This window comes from Sturnus vulgaris, chromosome 9 (genome assembly GCF_052056855.1).
Source record: "Sturnus vulgaris isolate bStuVul1 chromosome 9, bStuVul1.hap1, whole genome shotgun sequence".
Classification (NCBI taxonomy): Eukaryota; Metazoa; Chordata; class Aves; order Passeriformes; family Sturnidae; genus Sturnus; species Sturnus vulgaris.
This window is the reverse complement of record NC_142251.1, coordinates 16,066,227-16,091,777: the sequence shown is the minus strand read 5'-3', so window position 1 is coordinate 16,091,777 and position 25,551 is coordinate 16,066,227. Positions and strand designations below refer to the sequence as shown.

At 44.2% G+C, this 25,551-nt stretch overlaps 1 protein-coding gene across 2 annotated transcripts; it reads right to left on the bottom strand.

Annotated features, from left to right (window-relative positions):
- Positions 1-1,005: 1,005 nt before the first annotated feature.
- LRRC8C (leucine rich repeat containing 8 VRAC subunit C) lies at positions 1,006-24,198 on the bottom strand. 2 transcript variants are annotated; one of them, XM_088169949.1, is made up of 3 exons: positions 24,070-24,198; positions 9,647-9,788; positions 1,006-7,110 (listed from the first exon to the last, which is right to left on the bottom strand). In XM_088169949.1, the coding sequence occupies exons 2-3, from the start codon at positions 9,782-9,784 to the stop codon at positions 4,840-4,842; spliced, it is 2,409 nt and encodes an 802-aa protein (XP_088026075.1). In that variant the 5' UTR covers positions 9,785-9,788; positions 24,070-24,198; the 3' UTR covers positions 1,006-4,839. The 2 variants fall into 2 exon arrangements, with proteins under 2 accessions (XP_088026075.1, XP_014739498.2); XM_014884012.2 differs by lacking the exon at positions 24,070-24,198 and having other exon boundaries at positions 9,647-9,804.
- Between the last annotated feature and the right edge of the window lie 1,353 nt (positions 24,199-25,551).

Below are 25,551 nucleotides of genomic sequence, written 5' to 3'. Positions count from 1 at the left end.
CAAGCACACATACTCAGGAAAGTGCAAGAAGAGTTTTCAGGGCTCAGCTACCTCAGGCCATGAACATCTCCTACTACCAGCACATTCAATAGACAGGGTGACATCTTCACCAGCGGCTGACATTGCCACAGGGATCTCCTTGGCAGTGACACCTGTGCCATGGCTCCCCTGCCTCTGGATGTAGCCCTGAGATGGCATCTCCAGCAGGCTGGTGGGAAGGAGCAATGCTGTGAGGAGTGGACTAGCTTTCCCAGCCCTCCACATTTTCAAAAGGAACCGCCTGGCAGTAAACGCAGGCACTGTCAGGAAGTCTCCTTGTCTCTTCTGTGAGGCCCACCATGCCCCAGGGGCAGCATGTCCCCACGCCAGCTCCCTGCAAAGGCTTACCAAAAGGCAAAGCTGACTCCAGCTGCTGTGTTTACCACTCCCCTCCTGCCACTGGGACCACAAGCACCAGAAAAAATTAATTCCTGCTCCATCTTGACAGGACAGCACTGTCCTGGTATGAAACACCAAAACTGAAACAAACAGAAATTAGGAAAACATCCTATACCAACTGCAGGCAGCCCAACTGCCTTTGGAGCAATCTCCGAATCTCTTCAGATTTATAGTGGAGTGTGTCAGATGCAAGGGCTAACAGCATTATTTCCCTGGCAGCACAGGCACAGGGCAGGGGGAGGAAGGAGCCCTCACACCCCTGGCTGCAGGCTGGCAGGGCTCCCAGAATACCTCCCAAGCCCTGGCACAGCACAGAAACCAGAGTGGAGGAGTTGCTTTTTTCCTGGCCGTTTCGCTGGCTGTTGGAGTCAGGCAATGGAAGGAGGTGCACAGGAAGCGAGACCATGCAGCTGTAAATCCTGTCAAGTGTAACGATGTTTTTTAAAGCATAACTTCTTGATTTCCCTCCCACGAGATCAAACCCAAAAGATGATTATGTTTGATATTTAGGTAACTCAGAAACAAAGTGTTTCCCAAACAAATAATCACATTGCAGTCTGACAATGGTCATTATTACAAAAGAGCATTTTATTTCTGGGTGTACTATATTGCAACGTAACACTATGCAGGTCTATTATCATATTAAGATTTTTGCTACAGAATTAAGTTTGTCCATCTGGTCAAATTTCAAAGTTTTTTTCTTGGCATTCCTACAGGACTTGTCACCACTTAATCACATGAATTACTGACGTGCCAAAAACGTGATATAAGACTTGGAGCAGGCGCTTTCCAATCAGAATTTGCAAAAGTTGTTGGGCTGGCTGGATGCACAAGGTCAGCACAAATATCCATTCTAATTTTGACAAGGGGGGAGATGCACATCTCCAGGTTTTGATCACAAAGTAGATTTGCTTGTCAGGCTCAATGTACTATGAAGGTTGTCTTCTTACTTTTGATGCAATCTTTGTCATCTCTAATTCTGTTACCAAGGAAGATCTTTATTATTTTTGAGCAATGATGAAAAAATACCTTGCTTAAATTCTGGAACTGTCATACTTGTTAGGCACCTGATTAATATAAGCAGCTATATAAACTCTGTATATATACAAATCATGCTAAAATATTGTCCACAAAATGTCCATCCATTCAAAGTCAAATACCATTGGTCACAGAAAAGTCTAGTACGAACCACATGTGGATATACATATGAGCAGTACATGATTCACTGAGTAAATATGGCACTTTTACATATTTTCCTGGATGTTATAGAGAATTAGGAAACAATCTTCTCTCAGCTGACTAATTTCTATGTTACTGTAATATGGGTTTGGAAAATACACCCCAGAATAGACAGTCAGAAGTTTAGAAAAGTCAACAGTGCAGCTACCTGAGTTTGTTTCATTAAGAAATTAACAGTAATGTGATATTTTATCATCCACTGTGAGCCTGAGGGTTGTCTACTCACAAAAGCCAAGCTGCCTAAACCTGCTATACATAAAACAGCACAGTTCTCCAAGCACATGTCTCGGCAAGAGGCTGAACTAACCTAGCATCTCCAAAGGGACTTGGCTCGCCTTCTCCTTGTACAGACCCCAGCTGCAGAGTCCTGTCCCCTTGTTATTCCCATCCCAGTGTCCATCCAATCCTTTAGAGAGCTGATCCAGCAGAAAATTACTCCCTTTTTTAGACTAACATAGTTTTCTGCTAGCTTAAAAAGTTGATTTGTCCTGTGGAGGGATCAGACCAGCACCAGACTCGTAAAGGGACATAAGCAGCTGGAACGTGTTGGCAGGAATAGGGAGCATGAGAGGAGGAGGGAGCTGCCCCTTTTTGGTGACAGTGAGCTGCCAGACTGAGGAAGCTGTCCCAGCTCACCAAACCCTTGGAGAAGATACAGTTATTAGCGTGAAAGTGCTTAGACCGGTATAGTTTATTCCTAGCAAAGTGAATAAAGATATGCCAGCACAAGGCACTTTATACTCATGTAACTGTGTCCACATGAGGGGTTGCACTGGTATAAATATAATCATAACAAACAGAACCCCACATCCCCTACGTGGTGTATTTACAAAAATGGCATAGAACACGTCTCCAATCTTCAGTTATGAGGTGTGCATAACTTCCATTCAGAAACCAGACCACAAACTACACATGAAACAACATTAGACACAAAATAAATTAGGGATTTAAAATGCTACATCTAGGAATATAAAGACTTTTAAAAATACTTTAAATGTAATCCCATATTTAAAATCTAAGTAAAAGAACTATACAGCTCCACCAATTACCTGGACATTTCAAACAGCTTACATTCATCAGGGACAACAGCACTTTGGTTTACATAAGTAGGTTAATATGAGCAATGAAATGTTTCTCTTCCTCACATAACATCAAAGTGAAATACATTTAGAATATATATACTGCCAAGCTGTTCCAGTAAGTGCATTCCACACACGAGTAAGGGTAGCTCTTACAACAGCTACAACAATTATAGGTCTTCAATAGAACTAAATCAAACCCCTTTTAAAAAGCTTGATTTGATTCCTTCATGCCTGAACCATTTTTGATTAATCACATGGATCATCTCCAGAACATAGCCAAGTGCAAAAAGTAAGTCTGACCTGGTACTGTGGCAAGCTCACACACCAAACTGCAGAGCACACCCTAGATTAATGAGGAAGTCCTCATTGTAGTTTGTCTCCCCACCTTTATAAGTCATACTCTTAAATCAACTGTATGCTTTTGTACCAAGCTCAAGAACTCAGATTAACTGTAGCTCAAGACACACAATGGCACTTAGAAAACATTTACGAGCAACCAATCTGACAACTGTCAAATATTTTACAATAATTTAAACAATCAGCAATTCAACGTCTGCAATTTATGAACAGCATTGACTCCTAGAGAAATAATATCTTGTTCCTAGATATTCTTGTGAAACATTTATTGAGTGCCTGTATCTGACTCAAATATGTGTTGCTGGATATGATGAAGAGATCTCCTCCCAGCAAAGTATTATACTACTTTTGATTAGCTTAAATTAGCTTGTGAGCAGCACATCCCTTTAAAACCTGACTAAAAGAAATCAAATGGCTGGATTAAGTAAACAGCTGAACATGGCTTCAGAGGATAAAGTTCCCAACCTGATGCACAATCACTGGAGATTACATTATTTTAAAAAGCAAGCATCCAACTGCAGGATTTCCAATTTAATTACTCTCTGGGAGATGAAAACATAGCTTTTATCACTGTCCTTGGGTATGCTGGGTAGGCTGAGACTTACAAGAAATTAATATATTCATGTAATCTCATTTTTGCAAATCTGCAAATGTTCCTGTGCTGAGCTTGGTTTTATGATACCCAAGCTAAATCAAGGAGCATATTAGAGGTTATTTCCTTGTCAGAAGCTTTACAAACTAAGTATGATTGCACTTCTTCTGGATCCCATTCCTAGAAGGTGCCAAGCAATTTGGTGGGGAAGTGGGCTGAGAGGGCAGAGGGCACTTTCTCTCTTGCAGCACTGGTGTTTAAGGGAGGATGGGGTTTTTCAAGGCAATTTCATCTTGCTGAGTTGACATTTCCAATACAGTGAGTTCACTGCACCCCTTCCACTCAAGTTAGTAGGAAATGGGCAGCCACATCCCTTTGCACTCTTAGGAAAACCTTCAACATGAGTCACTTTGGTCCCGATTCCACTGTGAACTGTGACCTTACTCCTCCTGCAGCAGAGAGGAAATAGCAGTGAGTGCCTCTTGCTCAGTGCAGTGTGTGAATGGGCAGCCTGACTGAATTGCCAATAGGCCCTGAAGGAGATCTGCATGCTCCCTCTCACCTGTTAAAATACATAAAGAACCTTTCCTACTTGCTTTGACCATCTGAGAAAACCCTGTTGTAAGTAAAAAGGGATTGTCAGCTAGATTTGATCTTGTTAGATGTTGAACACCTTCTACTGCCACTGAAGAAAAGAGGAAACAAAGGCATTCAACACCTGCAGCACCACCTGTTGAAGACCATGTCCTAAGGGATTAACAATAACTAGGAAGACAATATAATCATCTATTACAAACTATGCAACCCAAAGTATACATCTTAAACACAGTTTCCCTGGTGGGATTAGAAAATGGAAAGAAAAACCAGCAGACAAAATCATTTACCAGTAAAAATTAAGTTACAGATGCCCTTGTTCTCAGAGCAAAACAAACTTAAAAATATCTTAAAACAGTGAAAAAATATGAGAAAATTTTATTTAAAAATATATGTACTCCTTACTCCAAATTTGTTTGTACAGAAAGGACTCAAAAAAGAAAAAAATAACGACAAATTAAATGCATATTTGGAGTATGCATCCTCTGGAGTGTTTTTGGTAGAAGTGTTATTTCTGTAAAACTGAGCAAGAAGAAGTTATTCAGCTTTCATTTGCTCTCTGACATCAGAAGGCAAAGTTTCAAACAAGTTGTCCTCTACAGTGAAACCAGTCCTCTTCAGAGCTCTACACTCACCGAGCTCAGGTGGGAGGATTTCAAAGTGATTGCCTTTAATATCCAAGTAGGACAGCAATGTCAAATTACCAATTTTAGGTGAAAGGACTGACAAGTTATTTTTCCCAATTTTTAGAGTCTTAAGTTTTTTGCAGAAGTATAGCTCATCTGGCACACTCTCCACTTTGTTGCAAGTAATGGAAAAGTATTGTAAACTCTGCAGAACTCCTATTTCAGGTGGAATAAAGCGAATGTCATTGTAAGCCAAATCCAAATATCTGATTTTGTTGCATAGGAATAGGTGGGACGGAAGAACCTCTATTTTGTTATGGCTGAAGGAAAGCCGCTCTAGACTAGTGAGTTTCTTTATATGCTCTGGGATGTAGGTTATGCTGTTGTACCACAGCTTTAGAATTGTCAATTTTCGCAGATGTTGAAAACTTACTATTTCTTCAATGGATTTGAGATTGTTTTCCTTTAGATCCAATTCCTGAAGACTGAGAAGGCTGAAGACTGCATGAGGTATGCGCTCCAAATCACAATGAACCAATTCCAGCTGTGTCAGGTTGACCATCTTCTTCAGGTTGTTGAGCATCACTAACTTAGTGCCATCATTATGGATACACAACTTTTGCAGGTGACTTGAAACATCAACTGCAGATTGTGGGATTTTGGACAAATTACTTTTTATGTGAAGAACTTTTAGGCTTTTAAGCTCCCGAAAAGACTCCAGTGTAATGTTTTTAGAAATATCATGACTTAGAGAGCCAATTAAATAGAGCTCTTCCAAATTTCTGAGGCCATACATCCAATGTGGAAGTTCTCTGATGTCATCAAACTTGACACTCAAGATCTTGAGATTCTCCTTCAGAAAAGCCAAGGCAGCACTGTGGATCTTCACAGAGCACTGGTGCAAAGAGAGCTCCTGGAGATTGTCCAACTGTGCAATGGTTGCTGGTATCATTACATTATTAATTATTTCAAGTTTTAAAGACTGCAGCTCAGTAATTTCAAACACTGTGTCTGGTAGTCCGGAAAGCATGAAAAGCTGTAGCTCCAAATGGCTGTGGGAGTTTGTCTGTAGCCTCTGTCGCAGTTTATCTGCAGTCCACTCATTGTTTAGGTTCAGCTGTTTCAGCTTATTTTCACTGACTTCAGACAGAAAGACAGCAAAGCGCTTGGAGTACAGAGGATCATACTGATCGATCATATGAAGCATAAAAGCAAAGTCATTCTTGACATCTGGGATATCATCGATTCCTGTCTCTTGCCGGACATACTCGAAAGAATATTCCTTCAGTGAACGGTAGAACAACCAGTACAGGGTATAAAGGCATGTCAGGCCATAGATGCTTACAAAGCACAGGTAGCAGTAAGAAAGTTTAGAGAACAGATGTGCCATTGTGTGGTTACAGCAAAAATTCTTGTATCCTGTCATGTCTTCAATATCAACATTACAGACTACTGTAAAATTAACTTCTGAGACAAGTGCTGTGTTGTAAGCAATAATAATAAGGAATTTAATTACCTTAAGTACAGTCTGGCGAACGTACATGACATAGAGTATATCACCCTCCTCAACGTGCAGCCTAAACTTCTTCACCTTTTCAAACAGTGCTTTGGCCTGTTCACCTTCTTTTTTATCTAATGCCCCAGGTGTTCCTTTATCCACAACTAACTTCTCAGGGATTGATTTTAAAGACTGTGTCTTGACCAAAGTGCCTTCAGTGCTTGGCTGAGCAGTATTAGACTTGTTAATGTTGTTCTTCCTGTTATCCTTCTCTTCAGAGTCTTCCCCTGACACCTCGGATAAAGCTCTTGTTGTCCAGGGAGAATCAAAACATTTCCCAAGTATTGAAATGAAGTGTTCAATTTTGGAGCTTGATCCAGGGAATTTGAACCAAAAGTTACTACACAGCATGAAGACCAGTGTGTGTATAAGGACAAGGTAAGGGAAGTACTTGGCATACCAGTGCAGAGCCCGTTCATAGCACACCTGATTGATAAAGCTGTATTGCTGAAGGTCCAAATCAGTCTTGAGTCCTTTCATTTCAACTGTAGCTGGAGGGGTGGATGGCTTTGGTGGTGGAAGGGAGGTGGTATCTGGTACTGTGTTAAACACATTTGAACTGTTAGATTGGTTCTGGCAAGGCTGGACACGCTTTGGAAGGCATATTATCTTGTCTTGCATGACCTGGAACACATAAACACACAAATCTTTTGAACTGATGTACAAACAATGGTGGCAGCACCAATGGGTAGCTGTCCTTGGAGTACCTCCAGCTCCAGGCATTCCTCTGCACAGTCTGCTACTTGGCCCCACAGGCTGTGCTATTATTATGCTCAACAAGACACTTGTTCTACGTGCCAAGAACTAGGCCACTCCTTTCTATCTATGGTTAGCTTTCTATAATTTTTATCATTTCTATAATTTGAATAAGAGGGCATTGAGATGATCCAGAAAAAGGAGAAATGCGGGGAATGCTTCCAGAAGAGACCAGGGATCTCCTGCTCTGCTCTCCCCAGAGACAGACTGGTACTGCCAGATGTATTCACCCTGACTACACAATGTTCAGAGATAGCTTAGGCTTGACAGCAGCACAACTGCATTCATGTGGCTGTACTCTCACACTGTGATGTCTTATCACACCAAAAATGGCTGACAAAGGGCTAATGTGAGCATATCTATGCTGGGACATTATTAACCTTCTTAATAAAGACAGATAAGGACAGTTCTTTGATGGCATCTGTAGGCGCATGGATATAAATTTTATTTAGCTTCTCATACATATACATAGAGTCCTCATAGAATCATAGATGATCTGGGTTGGAAGGGACCTTACTTCCAACACCCTGCCATGGGCAGGGACACCTTCCACCAGACAAGGTTGCTCAGAGCCCCACCCAGCCCGGCCTCAGAGACTTCCAGGGATGGGGCATCCACAATTTTTCTGGGAACTTCAACCTGTTTCACTGCCTCAACATCCTCACAGTGAAGAATTTCTTCCTAAAATTTCTTCCTAATATCTAATCTAAACCTACCCTCTTTCAGCTAAAAGCCCTGACCCCTTGTCCTACGCCCTTGTCCAAAGTCCTTCTCTATAGGGGGCTTCTGTAAGATGGACTACACACCTGGGGGAAAAAAATCTAGCTCTGTTCTTGAGTCTGTCTATTAAAAAAAACCAACCAAACAAGAAGTTTTCTTAATCTGGGATGGTCATTCATGTTGACAAACTGAGGTTAGAGTGCCTTTAGACAGCAATCTCCTTTTGTTTAATTTGGGGTAGCAGTTCTGAGTCCAATGCAAAGCTCCCTACAGGTCAGAATTTAAAATGCTAATCCATGCGACAGACCATGGAGCTCTCTTACTTGCCCTGAATGGCTAACTGGGATTAGCCCAAACTAAGAATGTGTGTGTAGTGTAGATGTACTCTGACATCACGGTTGCTGAAAGCACCGAATATAAGGTATGCAACAAGAGCTACCAAAATCAGATGATACCTGATGATCCACTCTCGTGTAGGGAGATGCTGAAATAAGATCACATGTGTTTTGAACAGTATCAGTGCCATAACTGTTGACACATCAAAAACTTCTGTAGTTAATCTATGTCTGTAAACTGTCTGCTACTGTGATATACGCCCTTAGTTACATCCTGGATTTATGTACCTCACAATAAATTGGAATAAAAACAATTTGTCTATTATTTCAGTCTTTGCACACATTATTTTCCAGTGTGCTTCCTCCAATCAAGCAAATAAACTTAAAACAGATAACAGGTAACAGATAACAGATTATTTACTTTGTGTGGTTAAGCAAATATCTGCTTGAATGCAAAGCTCAGCTCTATATAAAGAGATTTTTAAACATGAATGTTGTATCAACTGAAAATACTTGGGAATGGAGAATACAGGCAAAACTACAGCTGATGTCATGTGAAATTTGAGACACAGTATATCTAAATCCTAGGCCATGTAAATGAGCAAATTCCTCAGAAATAAGAGCTCTGTCAATGTGTCCCTTTAGCTCTATTTCAAAGTCGTGCCACGAAATGTGAGATCCATGTTTGAACCTGTCCTGTAACTTTATATTTCTGTGGAGTCATCCCAAACAGTATTTTTCATTTCTCTTCTGCTTTTGGTTCTTCAGCAAAATGTAACTAAGAGTGACTGACAGTAATGTCAATTGTTTATATGTAAGCATCCTCAGAGACGTTTTGGAATGGAAGAGACATAATACCAGTTGTGGGTGTTGTTAATAAAAGTAGCTCACTAATTTCAAATCTCTTTAAAGCATAATGACAGAAATAATATTAACGTTTGCCAAATAAAGAAAAACAGGAATCAGAAAATTTCATTTTTTAAACTTTAAAACAGCAAAATGGTAAAAAACAAGAACTGAAGTTGATAATCTGTTTTGTTACGCCAAAGTGAGGTGAAAACAGTGATCCAGACACCAGCCAAACCAACAGCTCTTATCTTAGTTGGCACACTTCCATTGACTCTAGTGCAAGTCTGCTGATTCAGAGCTGCTAAAAGTCTGGTCTGTGTTATTTGATGTTGCTACTTAAACACCTTTAATCCTGAGACCAGCACATTTTTGCTTTGTTCACAGTGAGCCCAAGAGATAAAACAAGATGTGACACCATCCTTCCAAGGGCCTTCCTCACTTGTGGTGCTCTTCCAGCAGCCCCAAGAGCACCCTCCACGCCTCTGTCCCCTGTGATTTACCTGCAGCGTGCAGCCGAACACTCCGATCATGAGCATGGCCACCGAGAGATAGTCCGTGAACACATCCCACCAGGGCTTCAGCACCCGGAACGCCGGCTGCTGCTCCGAGAACTGCCGGAACTCCGTCACAGGAATCATCCTCCTGCAACACAACAAGGCCAGCTCAGTCTCCTGCAGCTCACACCCCTCACACTGTGCCGGTGAAAAAACCTCCTCTGGAAATGGAATCCCAGGATGTGGCATAGAAGGTCGCAGCTACTGACACCCCACCTCAGGGGAGGGATGCTCGTGCTTGTCACTGTACAGCTCCTGGCAGGGAGGAAGGGAGAGCTGCAATGCCATCCGTGCAGGCAGGCAAATCCCTCTCTCTGTTGACTCCAGCCATCTCTGATGGGTCAATGAGACCTTCTGCATCCTTGAAAACCAGCCCATTCTGCAGATAGAGATGTTCAGCATCATACGCATTAGCCTTGATCTCAAAGGTCTGGCTGAAATGCTTGTCCTGAATTCAAACTACACACACCTTTTTAGCTATCCTATTTCATTCACTCCCATTTTATTCACAGTGGTTTCAGGAATGCTTTGGAATATTTTTGTGCATACCCACTGCAATTTTAAATCTACTATGTTCTGAATGCAAGTTCCTAAAGTGCTTTAGGTAACCAAAACTACAGCCAGATCAAGGGCTTTATCTTCACCTTAGATGTGTAGGCTTACATCATTATGTCCTCTGAAAAATCAGCTAACACATGAGCATGTCCAGCCAAAGCAATTGATATTAAAGCCTACAGCATACTGTGTAACTAAATCCCTGAGATCAAACCAATACTGAAACTCCTTAGTAAGTTAGAGTGGAAAGATAAATTCAGATGGGAATGTAACAAAAATACTCCCAAGGGCAATTAACAACATCTGTCCATTAACTATCATCACAAATGCTCACCACAATCAGCTCATATCACAGTAACACTGGAGGCCTATAATCCTGATTCAGCTGCACACTGGGACCCATCAATGTGGGTCTGGTGATATGCATTTCTGTGCAGGCTTAGTGATAAGCACACACTTGCTGAGAGGCTGCCCAGGAACTTTGGGGATTCAGTTCATTCAGAGCCAAGGAACAGGAAGGGAATGATTCAAGCACTAAAGGCTGCAATTCATTGCAAGTGTACAGCCATGCTAAGGATTAAGAACTGACCCCCACTAACTGGCCATACACATGTGGAAGGATGCTCACTTTGGCACCTTCGTGGCGACTGCTCTGTCTCTGACTGCCCATCTGATGCTCAGGAGGTACTGTAGACCCCAAAGGCCTAAGGTGAAGTCTGTAGAGGAACTTGTGGTAGTGGCTAGGCTGGGGCTTTGCAGCTGAGTAGCATTAAAACTTTTGTTCCTTGTCCCCCTGTCCTCTTGCAACCCTTCCATGTTGCTTTAAGCACTACTTGGCCAGACAGGAGAATCGCTCTCTCAGCCTCCTATCCTTCTAAAGTCTGCCCTCAGGATGCAGGCTACCATGTCAGATAAAACCACACACCTCTTGCACAACTGGCAATCTCCAAGATGAAGGCAGGCTGTCCTCCATAGCACTTTCAAATTAATAGATCATCAGTGAAAATGATGGCCATGCAAGCCTGACTTCACACAGCCAGGTCAGAGGCCTGGCAGCATCCTTGCCAACAGGCCTAAATTGCTGCAGTGCTGGCAGAGGAATGCAGCATTTGTTATCAAATGGCATGCAGCCAGCATCCACAATTCTGCTTTTTGTGTGCTTGTCTTAAAATGTTAGCAGACTTATCAGGAAGATATACCTCTACAGCAGAGAAAAGCTGGGGCGGCTGGTGGCACAAACCTTTGTTGCCTTTCACTCTTCTGTTATACATACTGGTTGAAAAAGTGGATCTCATCAATTAGAAGTGCCCCATGTAGTTTTAAGTACATGCCCAGTACTCCTTCAGCTAAAGCTCTGCTGGCAGCTCCCAGTAGCACCTGAGCTGAAGAACATCATGCACAATCTCTCTTCCATTCCCATACGCATTTCACTGCTATTGGTAAGGAGTTAGCCTTCTCTTTTTCATTTCCCCATAAAATGCAGGTGACTGAGTAGCTGCTGGTAAGCTTTTTTTTTCAATCAAGCATTGAAAAACTTGGAGAATTCTCAAAGGAATCCACTACTACAAATGTTAGCTAAGCAGTTGCCATGCAACAGTCTTGCTCAAAGTTTTGTAACACATATACTACTGTTGGCTCAGGTTTTGAGGCCAGCTGGCTGACTGGAATGCCATCAGTACACCCAAGAATACCTATCAACAGATTGCTTTAAAATTACATTTTCTTCCTACCCCTGCAATAATGGCTGAGGAGTGCTTTTTCATATTCTGATTGCACAGCCTCTAGAAATCCTATGTGTAATGTTTTTTCCCAAAAGGATAAACAATTTGAGTGTCAGCTAAAGACAGAATTATGTTTCCTGCAGTGGAGATTGTTGACAAAATGCAAGTGCTCACATGCACAAAAACGTGTGGAGACCCAGGAGTTGCTGGTTAGACACCCAAGCAGCTGTGGAGCTGAGCCACAGCGTTATGAAAGGCAGCAGCACTGAATCAGGGGCAGTGCCTGACAGCAGATGGGACTGGAAACTATCTTGCAAATTACTGTGCAGGGACAGCTTTCAGACCTAAAAATCCTTAGGTTGTTGTTTTTTATAGGTTTCACTATGTATTTTTAGTGCTCTTTGTTGTATCATGTATTTGCTTTACTTCTCCTATGTGATGTGTGGGGAATTTAGATGAAGGCAGATAGGTTCTGACACCAGGAACACACGCTGCCCTGATCCCCTGCTCCCTTCAGAGGCTGTTGTTTGCATAGCGTGACACCTCATTAGCAGAGTGCACATACTGTTACCCAAATTAATGGGCCAAGCAGAGGGAGAGCTGCACACAGAAAGCCCCTCTGAGCCATCCTAGAAAACCCATCTCTGGGGGTGGAAGGTTTGCAGTCCAACGCCAGACATCAAAACCTGTCTGCCACTAATGTTTTCCCATATAATTAAAAAAAGAAAACATTACTGAATGATGACAGTAGTACTGCACATAAAATAACGGTAAAAAACAAACAATGTCTACTCACAGATGATGCTTTTATAGCTTTGGGAAAAAAAAGACATTCACAAGAAACTTTAAATGGCAATTGTATGTGATGAAGTAGGAAAACCATTTTCCAACACCCACTGGAGGAATCCTATTGCGTCTCCCCTTGCTGTATTAAGAATCAAGGAAAATGCTGGAAAGAATTGCAGAGCAGCCTAGGCTAACCAGCACTGCTGACATCTGCACACAGACCAACATGACACCAAGTCACTTTTCATTTGTCTCCCACTTCCCTCTAGCTTTTTTTCCATTCTGGCTTCTCCAGGGATGGAAAGAACATCTACCAGCAGCAACTTAGACCTCAGAAAAGACACAGCAGATCCACCTGGCTCAGAGGAATCCTGAAAAATCCCTCCTGGCCATGTCCAAAATCCAGATCTTCCCCACTGCTACACCCAAAGGTGCACCACTGCCAGACTCATTTATAATCCTACACAAAACAGGTCTACACAAAATAAAATTATTCAATCAATCATCAATTTGAACAACTCAAGGGATGCTAAAAAGTCACATGGCAGTCCAAGTCACAGCACATCATTTACTGTAGGACACCATCTCTGGGACAGGACACTATATATACACTGTAGCTTCTTATCTCCTTGTAACAGGGAGATAAAAGACAAGGAGTTCAACATTTCAGCTGGTGAGAACTAAGACTGCATTGCTAATTTGAGTTCATTCACATTCAAAATGTTATTTAATTGCATAGTACTTTGTAGCCAGAATGCGGCATCTGACTTATTGTAAAATATTCTAACCTCCTTTAGTAAATACTAGAGTTCTAAATACTGGATATTCTTTTCAATTAAAATCAGAACTTGGGTTTTTTTTGTTTTTTTTCTCTTGCATTTTTAATAATCCTCAGACCCAAGAGAAAAGAAAATGGTACATGAGATAAATCATCTGATATTCAGCTACCAGAAGGAAATAAAAAAGGAACTTGGATTAAAAAACAGTTGTACTGGCTGTTAAGCAGTGTTGTAGAACAGAGATGTGGGTTTGCCAGATTAAATAAAAATGATAATAATAAAAAACGGAACAGGGAAAAATAGTAACAAAAAATCCCAAAACAAAAGAAAAAAACCCCGCAAAAAATACTGGAGGGGAGAGAAATCAGTAGTGATCCTTGCTTTAAAATTTCTAAGAAATGTAGAAAACTTGGTGAGTGAAAATGAGTATGTCATAATAAGATTAAATACTTGAATCCAGCTACAAGTGTAATACCTACTCCATCAGAAAACCCAACTACAGAAATCAGCTAATGCATAGGAGATTAGGGGTGAGACACAACAAATTAATGTGACCTAAAAGAGCTAAGGAGAATAAATAGACCCAAGTCAGAGACAAAAGTATCGGAACCAAATTAGACTTAATAAATCAACAGATTGAATCAAAGGCTCATTGTGAAGTGCTGCACTGTGGAGCAAAGCAGCCTCTCAGGAGTTGGTTTGTACCACAGGGAATAAAGGAAAGCAGTGGGGACAGTTGGGAAGTAAGGATGGCTGCTGCCAGTGCGGCCAAAACCAAGGCACCACAATGCACGTGGTGTCTGCTGCAGAACACAAAGGAAATCAATCCATGAACTTCCCAACCACGGCAGCTCAGGAGGCAGCCCAGGGGGATTGTGAGCCTATGTGCCAGCAGCCTGAGTGCCACCAGCCCACTGCCACCAGCCCGAGTGCCACCAGCCCCAGCAGCCCAAAGGCCCAGCATGCCATGGCTGGCACTGCTGGCTGTCACAGCACGGACACAAAGCCCTGGGGACAAGCCCTGGCCTTGCTTAGTGCTCCCAGGTAGGCAGTGTGAGCTGCTGGGCACGGCTCCCTGTCCACCGCGCAGCAGCACACAAGGGACAGGCCAGGACACTCCGTGCCAGACGGGAAAACACAAGGGACATGGAAGTGGACACGCCTCCTCATTAAGCTGCATTCATCTTGGGTCTTGAGGGATTCTTCACAAAGCAAAACCATTAATGCTCAGAGAACTGCCCCTCTGTACAGCCCTAACAAAGCTGCTTTTGCCTTGCAGTACTGCCAGGCCCCAGGCCCGAGCCCTTGCTAGGTGATGTTGCTATTTTTAAGCGGATTCTCAGTCACTCCATTCATTCCACGGAGCGGAGCTGCACGGATTGGCAGCACCCTCAGGACAATTCCAGGACCACGCTGCTGGGGAAGGCTCAGGGAACAGCACCTGCCCCTCTCACTGCCCCCTCCGCCTTCACGGCACAGCCTGCAGAGACACTCATTAAAAGCAGCACAGTGTGCTAGCAAACGAAGGGACTAAGCGGGAGGCTCTGCCCTTAGTCACCCAGGCAGGTCTGACAGCATGGGATCCTCACTGAGGCACAGCCCCAGCAGCTCCTGCCACCATTCATCCCCCACCACGACAAGCTGAGGCCTGCACCGTGCTGTAGGAGAGCTGCCAGTGCTCTGCCCCGTCCCCAGGCACTGCTCGGTGTCACCCTGTGTCCTGGCTGTGGCCTCCTGCCCTGCACAGCACAAGAGCCTGCCTGTGCCCTGCTGACCCTCATGTGACAGACAAGTGCAGTCACTGCTGCTTCATGTGCTCAGGACTTGCAGAGCTGTGTTTGCTGTGCTACAGGTGTTATTCACCACAAGTCAAGCCCTCTGCTATTTTGTCCTTCCACTAGTGGTTACTCAATCATGTCACGGGTGTTGAAGCAATCAGTGTCATCCATTGCTTGTTTTGAGGGAACAGTCAAAGCTGTGCACCAGAATCGGGGCCTCTGGATGTCAGACAGACAGCTATCATCCAAAAAGTGCTGGTTTGGCAAGGGCAGGCTATGAATTATACACCAGAGGGAAAAAGGAGAAGGAACAGAGCTGGAGGAGAAAGAAATAGTGATACTGACAGCTGGGAAACACGAAAAGTTGGTGAGATTTCTTAAGCTGACTAGAAGAGATGTTTAAATGATTAGCCAGCTGGCATTTAACCTCATTTCCCTGACATCCCACCAATCTTCTCAGATTCAGGATCATCACGTCCCAAGAGTGGCACAGAGTTCAATCCAGTCTCAGGTGGTATAGGAACAGCCCTGATCCCCACTAGGGAAGGAGCTTTCTTGCCATGAGGAGCCTTGGGCTAGAGGCTGCAGGACCACTACTGCAGCCTAGCTGAGCAGAACAGAGGGGTCAAAGCTCAAATGTCCTCAAGAGCCAATTCAGATGGCACTGCTTGGTCTTTCACATCAGAGGTCTACTGAAAGGAGAAAATGCTAGGCCAATCCTGCTCTCCTGGCCGTTTTAAACATGCTGCATGTTAGGATAAATTATGAAATGCCTTTCGGGAATAGCACTGCAAGAAGGTCTCTGGGTTGGTTCCCATACATGATTTATTGCATATTCATCTTCATTAAGGGAACAGAGCACAGCTCGTATTTAACACAAAACAAACTTGTGACCTGGCAGCAGGACCTAGCAGAGCCCAAGGACTGTGGGCCACGTGTGCAGGGGCTGCATGCCAGTGGGTTTTTACACAGGATAAAGCATTGCACACCCCAAACCCCATCATCCTTCTTGTAAACATTTGTTTGTCTGCACAAATACCATCAAGTCACTTTTCAAGTGTTTGTGCTGCTGTGGGCCAGGAGGGGAAATTAAGCTTCAGCTTTTCAGCACAGGGCTTGAGACTGCACTGAAAAGCAGAATTTTGCATTCCTATTTTACCTGCTTTGGAACTGCACACTGACACAGTTAAATAAGCATGAGTAAGGGAGTTTTGCAGTCAGGTTGATGGTGATGTATTCTCAAAGAGGATATTTAAACAAAATCACTGGTCTGTGCAGAGCCGCAGGGCTTAGGGCAACAGTCTCCTCTAGACAGCTGATAGACACAGCCTGGCCTGAAAATGGCCTGGTGCTATCATCAATTATATATTCTGCTGATGATAACTTTGCTAAATTTGTATTTTTAGGTGGGACAACCATAAAGAAAAACCTGTGTCATTTAAAACAAAATCTGAATGAAGCTCTAGCCAGCAGTTGTTCAAACCATTCTAGAAACAAGCTTAGGGAAACAAATTGGATGCGAAACCTACAAAAATTATGGTCTTTTTATTTAAAACTTTTCAGATAAACCATGCCACAAAATTTGACCTGTCTACTGGGAACACTGTTTTTACTGCAGTATGAACAGGTGCCTACAGCTGGCTAATTTATAAGCCTTTGGAAACTGTGGGTTTGTGCCTTTGATCCTAGCAGATAAACACTTCATTTTCAGCATGTGCCCAGAAACCCCTCTTGGCACTGCCTGTGCTGGCACCACAGATGACAGATAATGGTCCTGCTTCATTTCATCACCTAACCAGGAGAGGACTAAAAGTAGATGCAGGGACAAGACACCAAGCCTGGGAAACTGAGATTAGACTAAGGGGGAAATATGATGATAAGGGCTGGAATTAGTAACTCATAATTCCCAAGAGGTTTATGTTTCGTTCTTATCTGTGTATTCTCACATTGTACGTACATTGAAATGTCTGAACTACCCTGACATTCAGTTTTGCTAATTATTTTGCCATGTGTTTGCACTGACCAAAATGTCCAGCATTTTGGTAAATGTAGGTGCTTGGTCAGTTCCCATGTAACAGATGATAAAATCTCTGCTACTGACTTCTTGTATTTGCAGCATTTCAGGAGACCAGATTCCCTGCTAGGTTTTATTGCCATTGGTGTTTCCTGTAATACAAAATTCAATTAAAAAAAATAATTTTTAAAAAGGCATAAATTTTTTAGCTGGAAAAACTACTTTGAACACTGGCTTATGTTGCTACTATTTGAAACATGATGGTTCCCTTTTTGTTCCGCTGGCTGCAATGGAGATTTTCATAGGAAGAAATACCATCACTCTGAAGTAAGAAGTACAAACAAATGATGCTTTCTTAAACATAAATCTCATGTAAAGGAACTGGAAAGACATTAAAAACAACCATTTGCATCCAAACAGTTATTTTTAATAGTCCATGAGTTTACTGTATTTTCAAACAAACTCATGCCCTTGTGGCTGATGCTGGTGAGGAAATGTGACCTGGAGGAACAACAGAGAGTGAGTCAGGAGTCCCTGCTGGGACATGGACAGCCTGTACATGCCATCAACCCGCCATGCCACCACTTCTCCAGCTGCAAAAGAGAAAGGTATCTACTTTCTTTAGTAACTTTGGTGGGAAATGTGAATGGATAATACTATAAAAATCACAATACAGCTTTTTGCCAGTTTTCTGCAATGTCTGAATCCATGTCAGAACTCCCCTAAAAAGCCACTGAAGTGAATTTGATTTCATACTACAAATTATTAAAATGGAATGTCACAGTTGGTATTAGTTTACCAATCTGGGGAAAAGACAAAATACAATTAGCTCACAGAAGACATTATTCCAGTACCCACAGCTTGGTGGTTCTACAAAACCTGTGTTGCCTGTGTGACAGCTGTTCAGAGTAGGGAAGGGGTTTCACTTCCAGATGCACTGACTGAGGAGAACTAGGCTGTGCCACCCGGACTCCAGCAAGGTCCCAGCCTACAACTGGAAAGCTGTTCCATTATATCAGCTGCCAGAACCGAGCTTCCCCAGAGCTGCAGCTCCACAGGACCACAACCATGGGCAAGACGCCAACGGGGGATTTAGTGCTGGAAAGAACTGCCAAGGGTGGAACTCACAGAAACATGCTGAACACCTAGTCCACTCTTCTCTCTCCAAGTTCCTGAGGCCCACACTGCAAGAATCCAGTGTACATTAGATTTCAGCTGCCCCTCTGCCTAACAGCCAGAAGGGAGCATGGTGCATTCAGAGGCAGCAGCAAAACCCCCTGCTCTGCTCTTTGTACCATCGGCTGTGGCAGTGGAAGCTCAAAGACCTGAACCCAGAACTCAGAGAAGACATAGAGACATAAAGAGGAGACATAAAGGACATAAAGAGGAAGCAACTTCAATAAACGGCATTTCAAAATATATGTTGCAATTTCCACCTACATATACACTAAGTGCTGCTTTGGCAATGAATCCCAGACAATAACCTTGTTGTTAGTTCCAACTGAGTCATAGCACTTTTTCATGTATTACACATCAAAAAGACTTCCTATTGTCAGCAGCTCTTTGACTTCAGCTTGGTTGGACTAAAGACAAAAAAATGTTCAGTGCAAGACTCTGCCAGATAAAGTCTCAGTGAAATCAATTGGAGTTCTTTCCATACCAAGCACATGGGCCTATGTGGAGAGTTGGCCTTGCTGAACTATTTCTCCAAATCTAAAGCAAAGTACACTCCATGGATTACCATGTCAAAGACTACTTCAAAGGCAATAGTTACCATTTTTCAGCTCTGGGAGTAACATTCTTTGTTTATCAGGGCTATCACTCAAGATGCCTGCCCTCCTTCCAGAGCTGCAAAATGGTTTTAATGTGAGTGAAAGCCTTTAACAGCAAAGCACAACAGCAAGTAAGTAACTATCCAGTAAGTGATATTTTAGTATTCCTGAAACTAACAAACCTAAACGATTAAGAAAATAAAATCACATCAAGTTTTAATCAAAGTCATACCAGGTTTTCTACAAACACTATTTAACATACTCAGATGAAAACAGAAACAATGCTGTTAAAATGTCTCATAAAAGACCGTATTACATGAATGTCATTCATCATCAAAGAAGTAGGAGCCTGAGGCTAACACAAGTGCTCATATTTAAAAATGTTAAGCTGATATAATTAAAAATTAATTCCTAATTGGGACAGGAAGCACAAAAGGTCCATTCTGAGTCTTAAGCAGCTCAACCATTGACAAGTTTGTTAAAAACATTTTATGCAGCAACTGAGCCAGAAACATTAAAGAATTCCTGTTTTCACGATTTAGCAGAGTTTTTCATATAAAGAATCTTTTTTGCTCCCACTTGCATACAACACAAAAGAGCCTTCTAGAGCTTCATGACAGTCTCATAAAACATGGATCCCAAACCACCTTGATAAACATACATGTATTCTCAGCCTGAAGCAGGTCATGCTTTTTTTTCCCCAAACCATCCTTGTTAGAAAAATCCCTGACAATAAAAATAAACTCATGGTCTCATCCATACTCCTGATAGAATAAGAAAGACTAAAATATATAAATTCAAGCCTGTAAATTGCATGTGATCTACACACACTCAAAGAGATACACTAGTAACTACAGAATCAGAATTGGTATTCATTCACACAGGATGACTTTTAAAGATCATGTGCTGGAAAACCAGGACTACCTTCTCTACTATATCTTTTCAGGACAGTGTCCATCCATAGACCACCAAAGAGGGATTAGCTCTAACCTCATTCTATCAAAAAGTCTGTTCCTGTATAAAACAGAAAAAAAGGCTGTTTCCATCAAGCCTAAAATGTGAGATAAAAGCAGTTGCTGGGGGGGATTCTGACAACACTATAGCAAGTGTTCAAGTCTTTGAAATTATGTCATCACGGTTAAATGACTGCAAAGAGCAAATACACTTTTTAGTCACACTTAAAAAGGGGTTTTTCTGAGAATGCTGTCACTGGTGAAAACTACCTAACCCTGAGACAGCTCATCAAACATTCACATCAACTGTAAAATGTGATCTGTAATGGTCCTTGCTCAGAGCACCAAACCCTCTGACAGCAACCTGCACTTCAGAGCTGTTGCATTCTGCTGTAAATGGCACATGTATCAGGATCTTACACTGCTGCATGCTCAGGGCAGGGCTTGACCTGTCCTCTGCTTCACTACATGCTCCAGAGCAAGCAATTAGTCCCAACTCTCACTTTCCTTTCAGTGATAAGCAAATAAAATTGGAAATGTTCTCAGCATGTTGGCAGTCTTATTGCTGAGTTGCTGAATTTAGGATTCCCACCAATAAAAAGTCACTATGTACAATTGCCAGAGAAGGGAGATGTGAGCTAGCATCTCCATTTTCAGCAGACTGTGGGTTAACCCAGGATTAGAAGTTGGTATAAAAGGCTGTATTCTGCTCACCTGCAAGTCAACGGAAAAGTTAAAATTTACTTTGACAGAGAGAAATGGATTTTTAATACTATGGTACAGAACCAAATGTTTTTACATGTTCTGGTTCAAATTCAGTGGAATTTTATACACTCATCATAACAGCGGTGTTAGCACCTTGCCCTGGAGAGTGGTGCCATCCTGTGCTTCAGGGGAAGCCTTTGTTTTATTTTAAAACCAAGAAAAGACATGCACTGCATCTTAAGCCAGAATTCTCCCAAACAAATGGGAAATGTGCAAAGCCCATGCATGGCATTACCCCACCTTTTAAAAATCTGACCAGATCAAACACCAGATTGCAAATTAGTCCTTCAAGGGAGCAGGAGACTGTACAGGAACTCTGTACTGTAAAAATTCTGAATAAACCCTCATCCTGGTCCAAACCTATGACTCTCTGAATGATACAGTTGTAATGCTTATGCTGTGTCTGATTAGCTGCACGTGCCAGACACTAAAATGTAAAATGAATCCAGTGACAGAAGCTCATCTAGGGTCCAACAGGTCGAAAGACAGCTCTAACACACTTTGCCTGCCTGGGATGGGAAGGTAGAAAGGCCTGCCTTGTGTTATGAATGAAAGCAATGGAACAAATGACATACTCACACCTGGCCAAGAGGTTGAATCAAACCTAGTATCTCCCTAGCCAGAAAGAGGTCCTAGAAACACAAACCAACAAAAGTCACCGCACTATAGCTTGAATTTGCAACAGAGTTTTGTAGCACAGAATCCCAGGGTAAACAGCTCAAGGATGAAGAAGAGAGTAAAGTTTCCATTATGTTGAACATATGAAATCCAGCACTTGTTAACAGTCTTTTGACAAATCATTTTGGAAGGAGAATCCAAAGAGGCCTTTGGAAAGACTTCTTTGCTTTATTAAGTAAGATTTTAAAGTATTTAGAAGGTTTTTTTTTCCTGACGTCAATTGTTTCATTTTCAGTGTTTTCTTTACTGTATAACCAGCCCTCCCCTGCCCTTCACAACTCTGACAATGAGGACAGCATCTTTCCACCAGGTTTCCTTAAAGAGGAAAAAACTGTAAAATTAAACTCTAGCTCCTTATTGTGAATTGTTTGGATGGTAATAGAATTTTTTTTTCTTACTTCCCGCAACTCTCAAAAAGCCTTGGTTTGGGAAGTGCCTTTCTGCCAGTGAACATGGCCCACTTCAACCAGCTGCAACTGAGGTCAGTGGACAATCAGGGGAACTGCTCCTCCCAGCACTCTGACCCAGTTCATTATTTTGGGTCTCAGTGTGCTGTCCCTCTGGCTGAGGCCACCTGAGCATTGTTTAACTCTCCAGCCCGGATGCTGCCCCCCTCCTGGTCAGAGCTCCTTGCTCTGGGCCTCAAAAGCCAGATACCGAGGTGGGATGAGGCTGCCTCAGGAAATCAACTTGAACTGGTACAGGAACTGATTGCAAGATAGCACGAAGCACTGAGTGAGCACTTGTAAGGAGAATTTAGCAGTCTCTGATTTCATTTTTCACTGAAATCCAGCACTAGCCTTTTCCAATACTGGGCATACAAAGCAAATAGATTTTTAGCCTTTCCGTCAGAAGGCTTATTTCCAAAACTGCTTACAAGAGTAAAAAATAACAAACAAAACACACAGAATGTTATACTATGGCAAAACCTCTAGCAGGGCCTGTCAGTATTCAGACTGGAAGGAAACAGCAGCATGGCTGCCACAAATTTAGCAAACTCAGAAAGTAACTGGAAAAGGAAATGATTCAGAAACCACAGGTGCTCACCACCAGGCTGCTGTGCTTTGCTGGCTGCCCTGGGACACAGGCACTTGTGAGACAGCAGGAATACAAGGCCAGGTTAAAATTAGGGATCATCTTAGAACTGTGCTCAGCCAAGCTCTCCACGCTGATCTGCACCACAGGAGCAAACAGGTTTTTCCAGGAGAAGAGTGCACCCAGGGGAGTGCTACCCTCTTGACTACTATCACCATACCAAAAAGAAAAGTAAAATCAGTTCTAACACACCCCGCGGTAGGAGAGGGGTGAGGGGAGAAGGCAAAAGGCATAATTGGTTGAATTGGGAAGCGAGATTTTTAAATTGTTATTTATTTCCAATGTTGTCATGTTTTTCTCCACTATCTTGCAAAGCACTTTTCTGCCTGTACAATCTTCTACAGCATCATTCAAACCTACAGTGCTTTGTGGGAGAAAACATTACATGGTTGTCTTCAAACAGTGGTGCTAATAATACTGAGTTTCTTGTCACAGGAAGTACTAACTCCAAAAGTAAAAAAAAAAAAAAAAAAAAAAAAGAAATAATTACAAAGCCAAACCATAACTAACAGACTTATCTGAACAATAAAATTCCTTACTTTTAAACACTTAACCCTCATGAAATTCTGCTAGGATACATTCAGTGGTCTGGCATAAGCCTCTCATTTTGCTTGGTCAACTCTTTCTAATGAACTGGACAAACTGCACTAGGTGAATAAGGGGCAAAACTGCCCATCACTCTGCGACACGACAGAGCTCGTTTTAAACCGATTTAAAATCAGGATTGTTGTTGTTGCTGTTGTTGTTTTTTAATCTTTTCAAAAACCGAGCTACGGATGCCGGAGCCTCGTAGTGCCGCCGGGGCTGCGCTCCCCTCCCGGCCGAGAGCCGCCAGGACCCTCCGAGGCTGGGAGAGGCGGCGCAGCCCCCGGGAGGGACGGCGGAGGCACCGGCGGGCGCGGTGGCAGCGCGGCTGGACCGCGCCTCCCAGTCCTGCTCGCATCCTCTCCGTAACGCGGGCTGGTCTGCGGCTTGTTTCGGGGGAAAATAAGGCCACGGGCTTTCTCCTAGCCCTTCTCCCCAAAGGCTTGCCCAAGCCGCCCGTCTCCACGGCGACTGTTTCCCACCAGTGCCCCCTCGGCGGCCCCGCTCCCGGGAAGCCCCGCTTGGCTCCGGGCCACCGCCGTGCCGGGCGCCTCCGGGGCTGCCCCGCCCGGCAGGGATGCGGTGGGATGGATGGGGCGTGGGGGGCTGCTTCCCGGAGCCCCTCCGCGGGAGAGGAGCCGGCAATGATCCCAGATAAAGTTTGGCTCCACCGGCACTGCCCAGGGTGGGAGGCGGCACCGCCGGTGTCGCCGGCAGGCAAAGGGGGGCCCCGGCAGCCGCGGGCCGGGCCCGGTTCGGTCTCTTCTCCCTGCGGGGCGGCTCCGTCCCCGCGCCGTCCCCCGGGGCCCCTTACCCGTGGCGATGCCCCGTCCCCGGCTCGGGCAGCGGAGCGCCCCGGCAGAGGCAGGCGGGCGCGGCAGCGCTTACCTGGTGCGCGGCCGGGCGAGCGGCTCGGGCTCACGGGCGGCGGCGGCCGGGCGGGAGGGCGAACATCCCGCGGTGCGGTGCGGAGCTCAGTGCGACGGGCAGGGCAGGGCCGGGCCGGGCCGGGAGGCCGCCCGCAGCCGCGCTCCGCCCGCCGCCGCTCCGCCCCCGCCGCCGCGGGGCCACGTCTCCGGTCTGACGCACGCCGCGGGTGCCGGGGGGCGCCGGTCGGGCCGTGCCCGGCAGCCCCGCGGGCCCGAGCGGCGGCCGTGGGCGGGACGGCCACGCTCCGCCCGCGCCGCTGCCTCGGAGGCGCCGGGAATGGTCCCCAGGAGCCGCGGGCTCAGTATCCGGGCGCACCCGCGGCATCCCCGGCGGGAGGAGCGGCTCGGCGGGGGCTGGCGGAGAAGCCGCAGCACGGGCGGGCCGGGCCGGACCGGGGCTGCTCCGCAGCCCGCACGGAGCGCGGTCGGTGCCCTGGGAAGCGGCGGCGGGCGGGGGGAGCCGCGAGTGTCGCCGTCCCCTCGCGGGCGGCTTCGCGCCGCGCCGGGAGAATGACAGCACAAATTGTGGTGGAAAGATCTGGACCTCAACACGCAGGGCCGTGGAATGACTATAAAGAATCCAGGCTGTAAAGCGCCTGGGACTGTATTAACAATGGAAAAGTGTCTCAGAGAGTGACAATTGGAAACACAAACTTCTGGCCCAGCAATTCAGAAAGCACAGTCTGAAAACTGCTGCTGAAAGAAACCACATGTTTAAAGGGACTTTTGTCTAACATGTCCAGAAAGATTTACATCTCTGGCAGAACAACGAGACAGGACAAATTCTGCATCAGAGGGAGGTACTTGCCCTCCAATAACTTGCCCCTAACCTTAGGGTTAGTGTCTGTACCCCCCTAGGGACACTACAAGTATGTAAATAAGGAAATACAAATATATAAGCCCACTGGGGAGGAGTTAATGAAAACAAACACAACATGATGCCTCACAGCTGTTTTGCTGCAAAAATATTAACTACATTGGGATGTGAACCAAAGGTCTGTCAGGGATAGTTGTGGGGAATTCTGACTTCATGTACTTTGTGACCGTCTGCTTCAGGGCCTGCTGAGGGCAGATTCAGGTTCCTCATTTGGGAATCATGGATGTGATTTATAGCTGTGGGAGTTCAGTTCATAATTTTCCTGAAGTGTTTGCTAAAGTGCTTTGGTGTGCAGAGCTGCTTTTCTCAGCTGAAACTTCAAGGATGTCTGAGGCATCTCAAGAAATGAGGTTCTGAGTCTGACAGGAGCTGGAAGAGGATGTCAGCACAGTTCCCTTAGAGTCCTTCAGAGCTGCCAGCCTAAAACCTTTCAGCAATATTGCACCATTACATAATTTTAAGTGTTCCATCCATGCTTTGTGGTATAAGAAATAAGAAATAAAACAGGACAAATCAGCAAGGTTTCCACATGGACAAAAGCACTGGGTTTCTTTTTCTGAGCTG

Excerpts from the sequence above, each read along its gene's own strand:
- LRRC8C (XM_088169949.1), bottom strand. The coding sequence starts at position 9,784 with ATGATTCCTGTGACGGAGTTCCGGCAGTTCTCGGAGCAGCAGCCGGCG. Across the intron at positions 7,111-9,646 it reads TGTTCGGCTGCACGCTGCAG|GTCATGCAAGACAAGATAAT; the intron begins GTAAATCACAGG and ends TATGTGTTCCAG.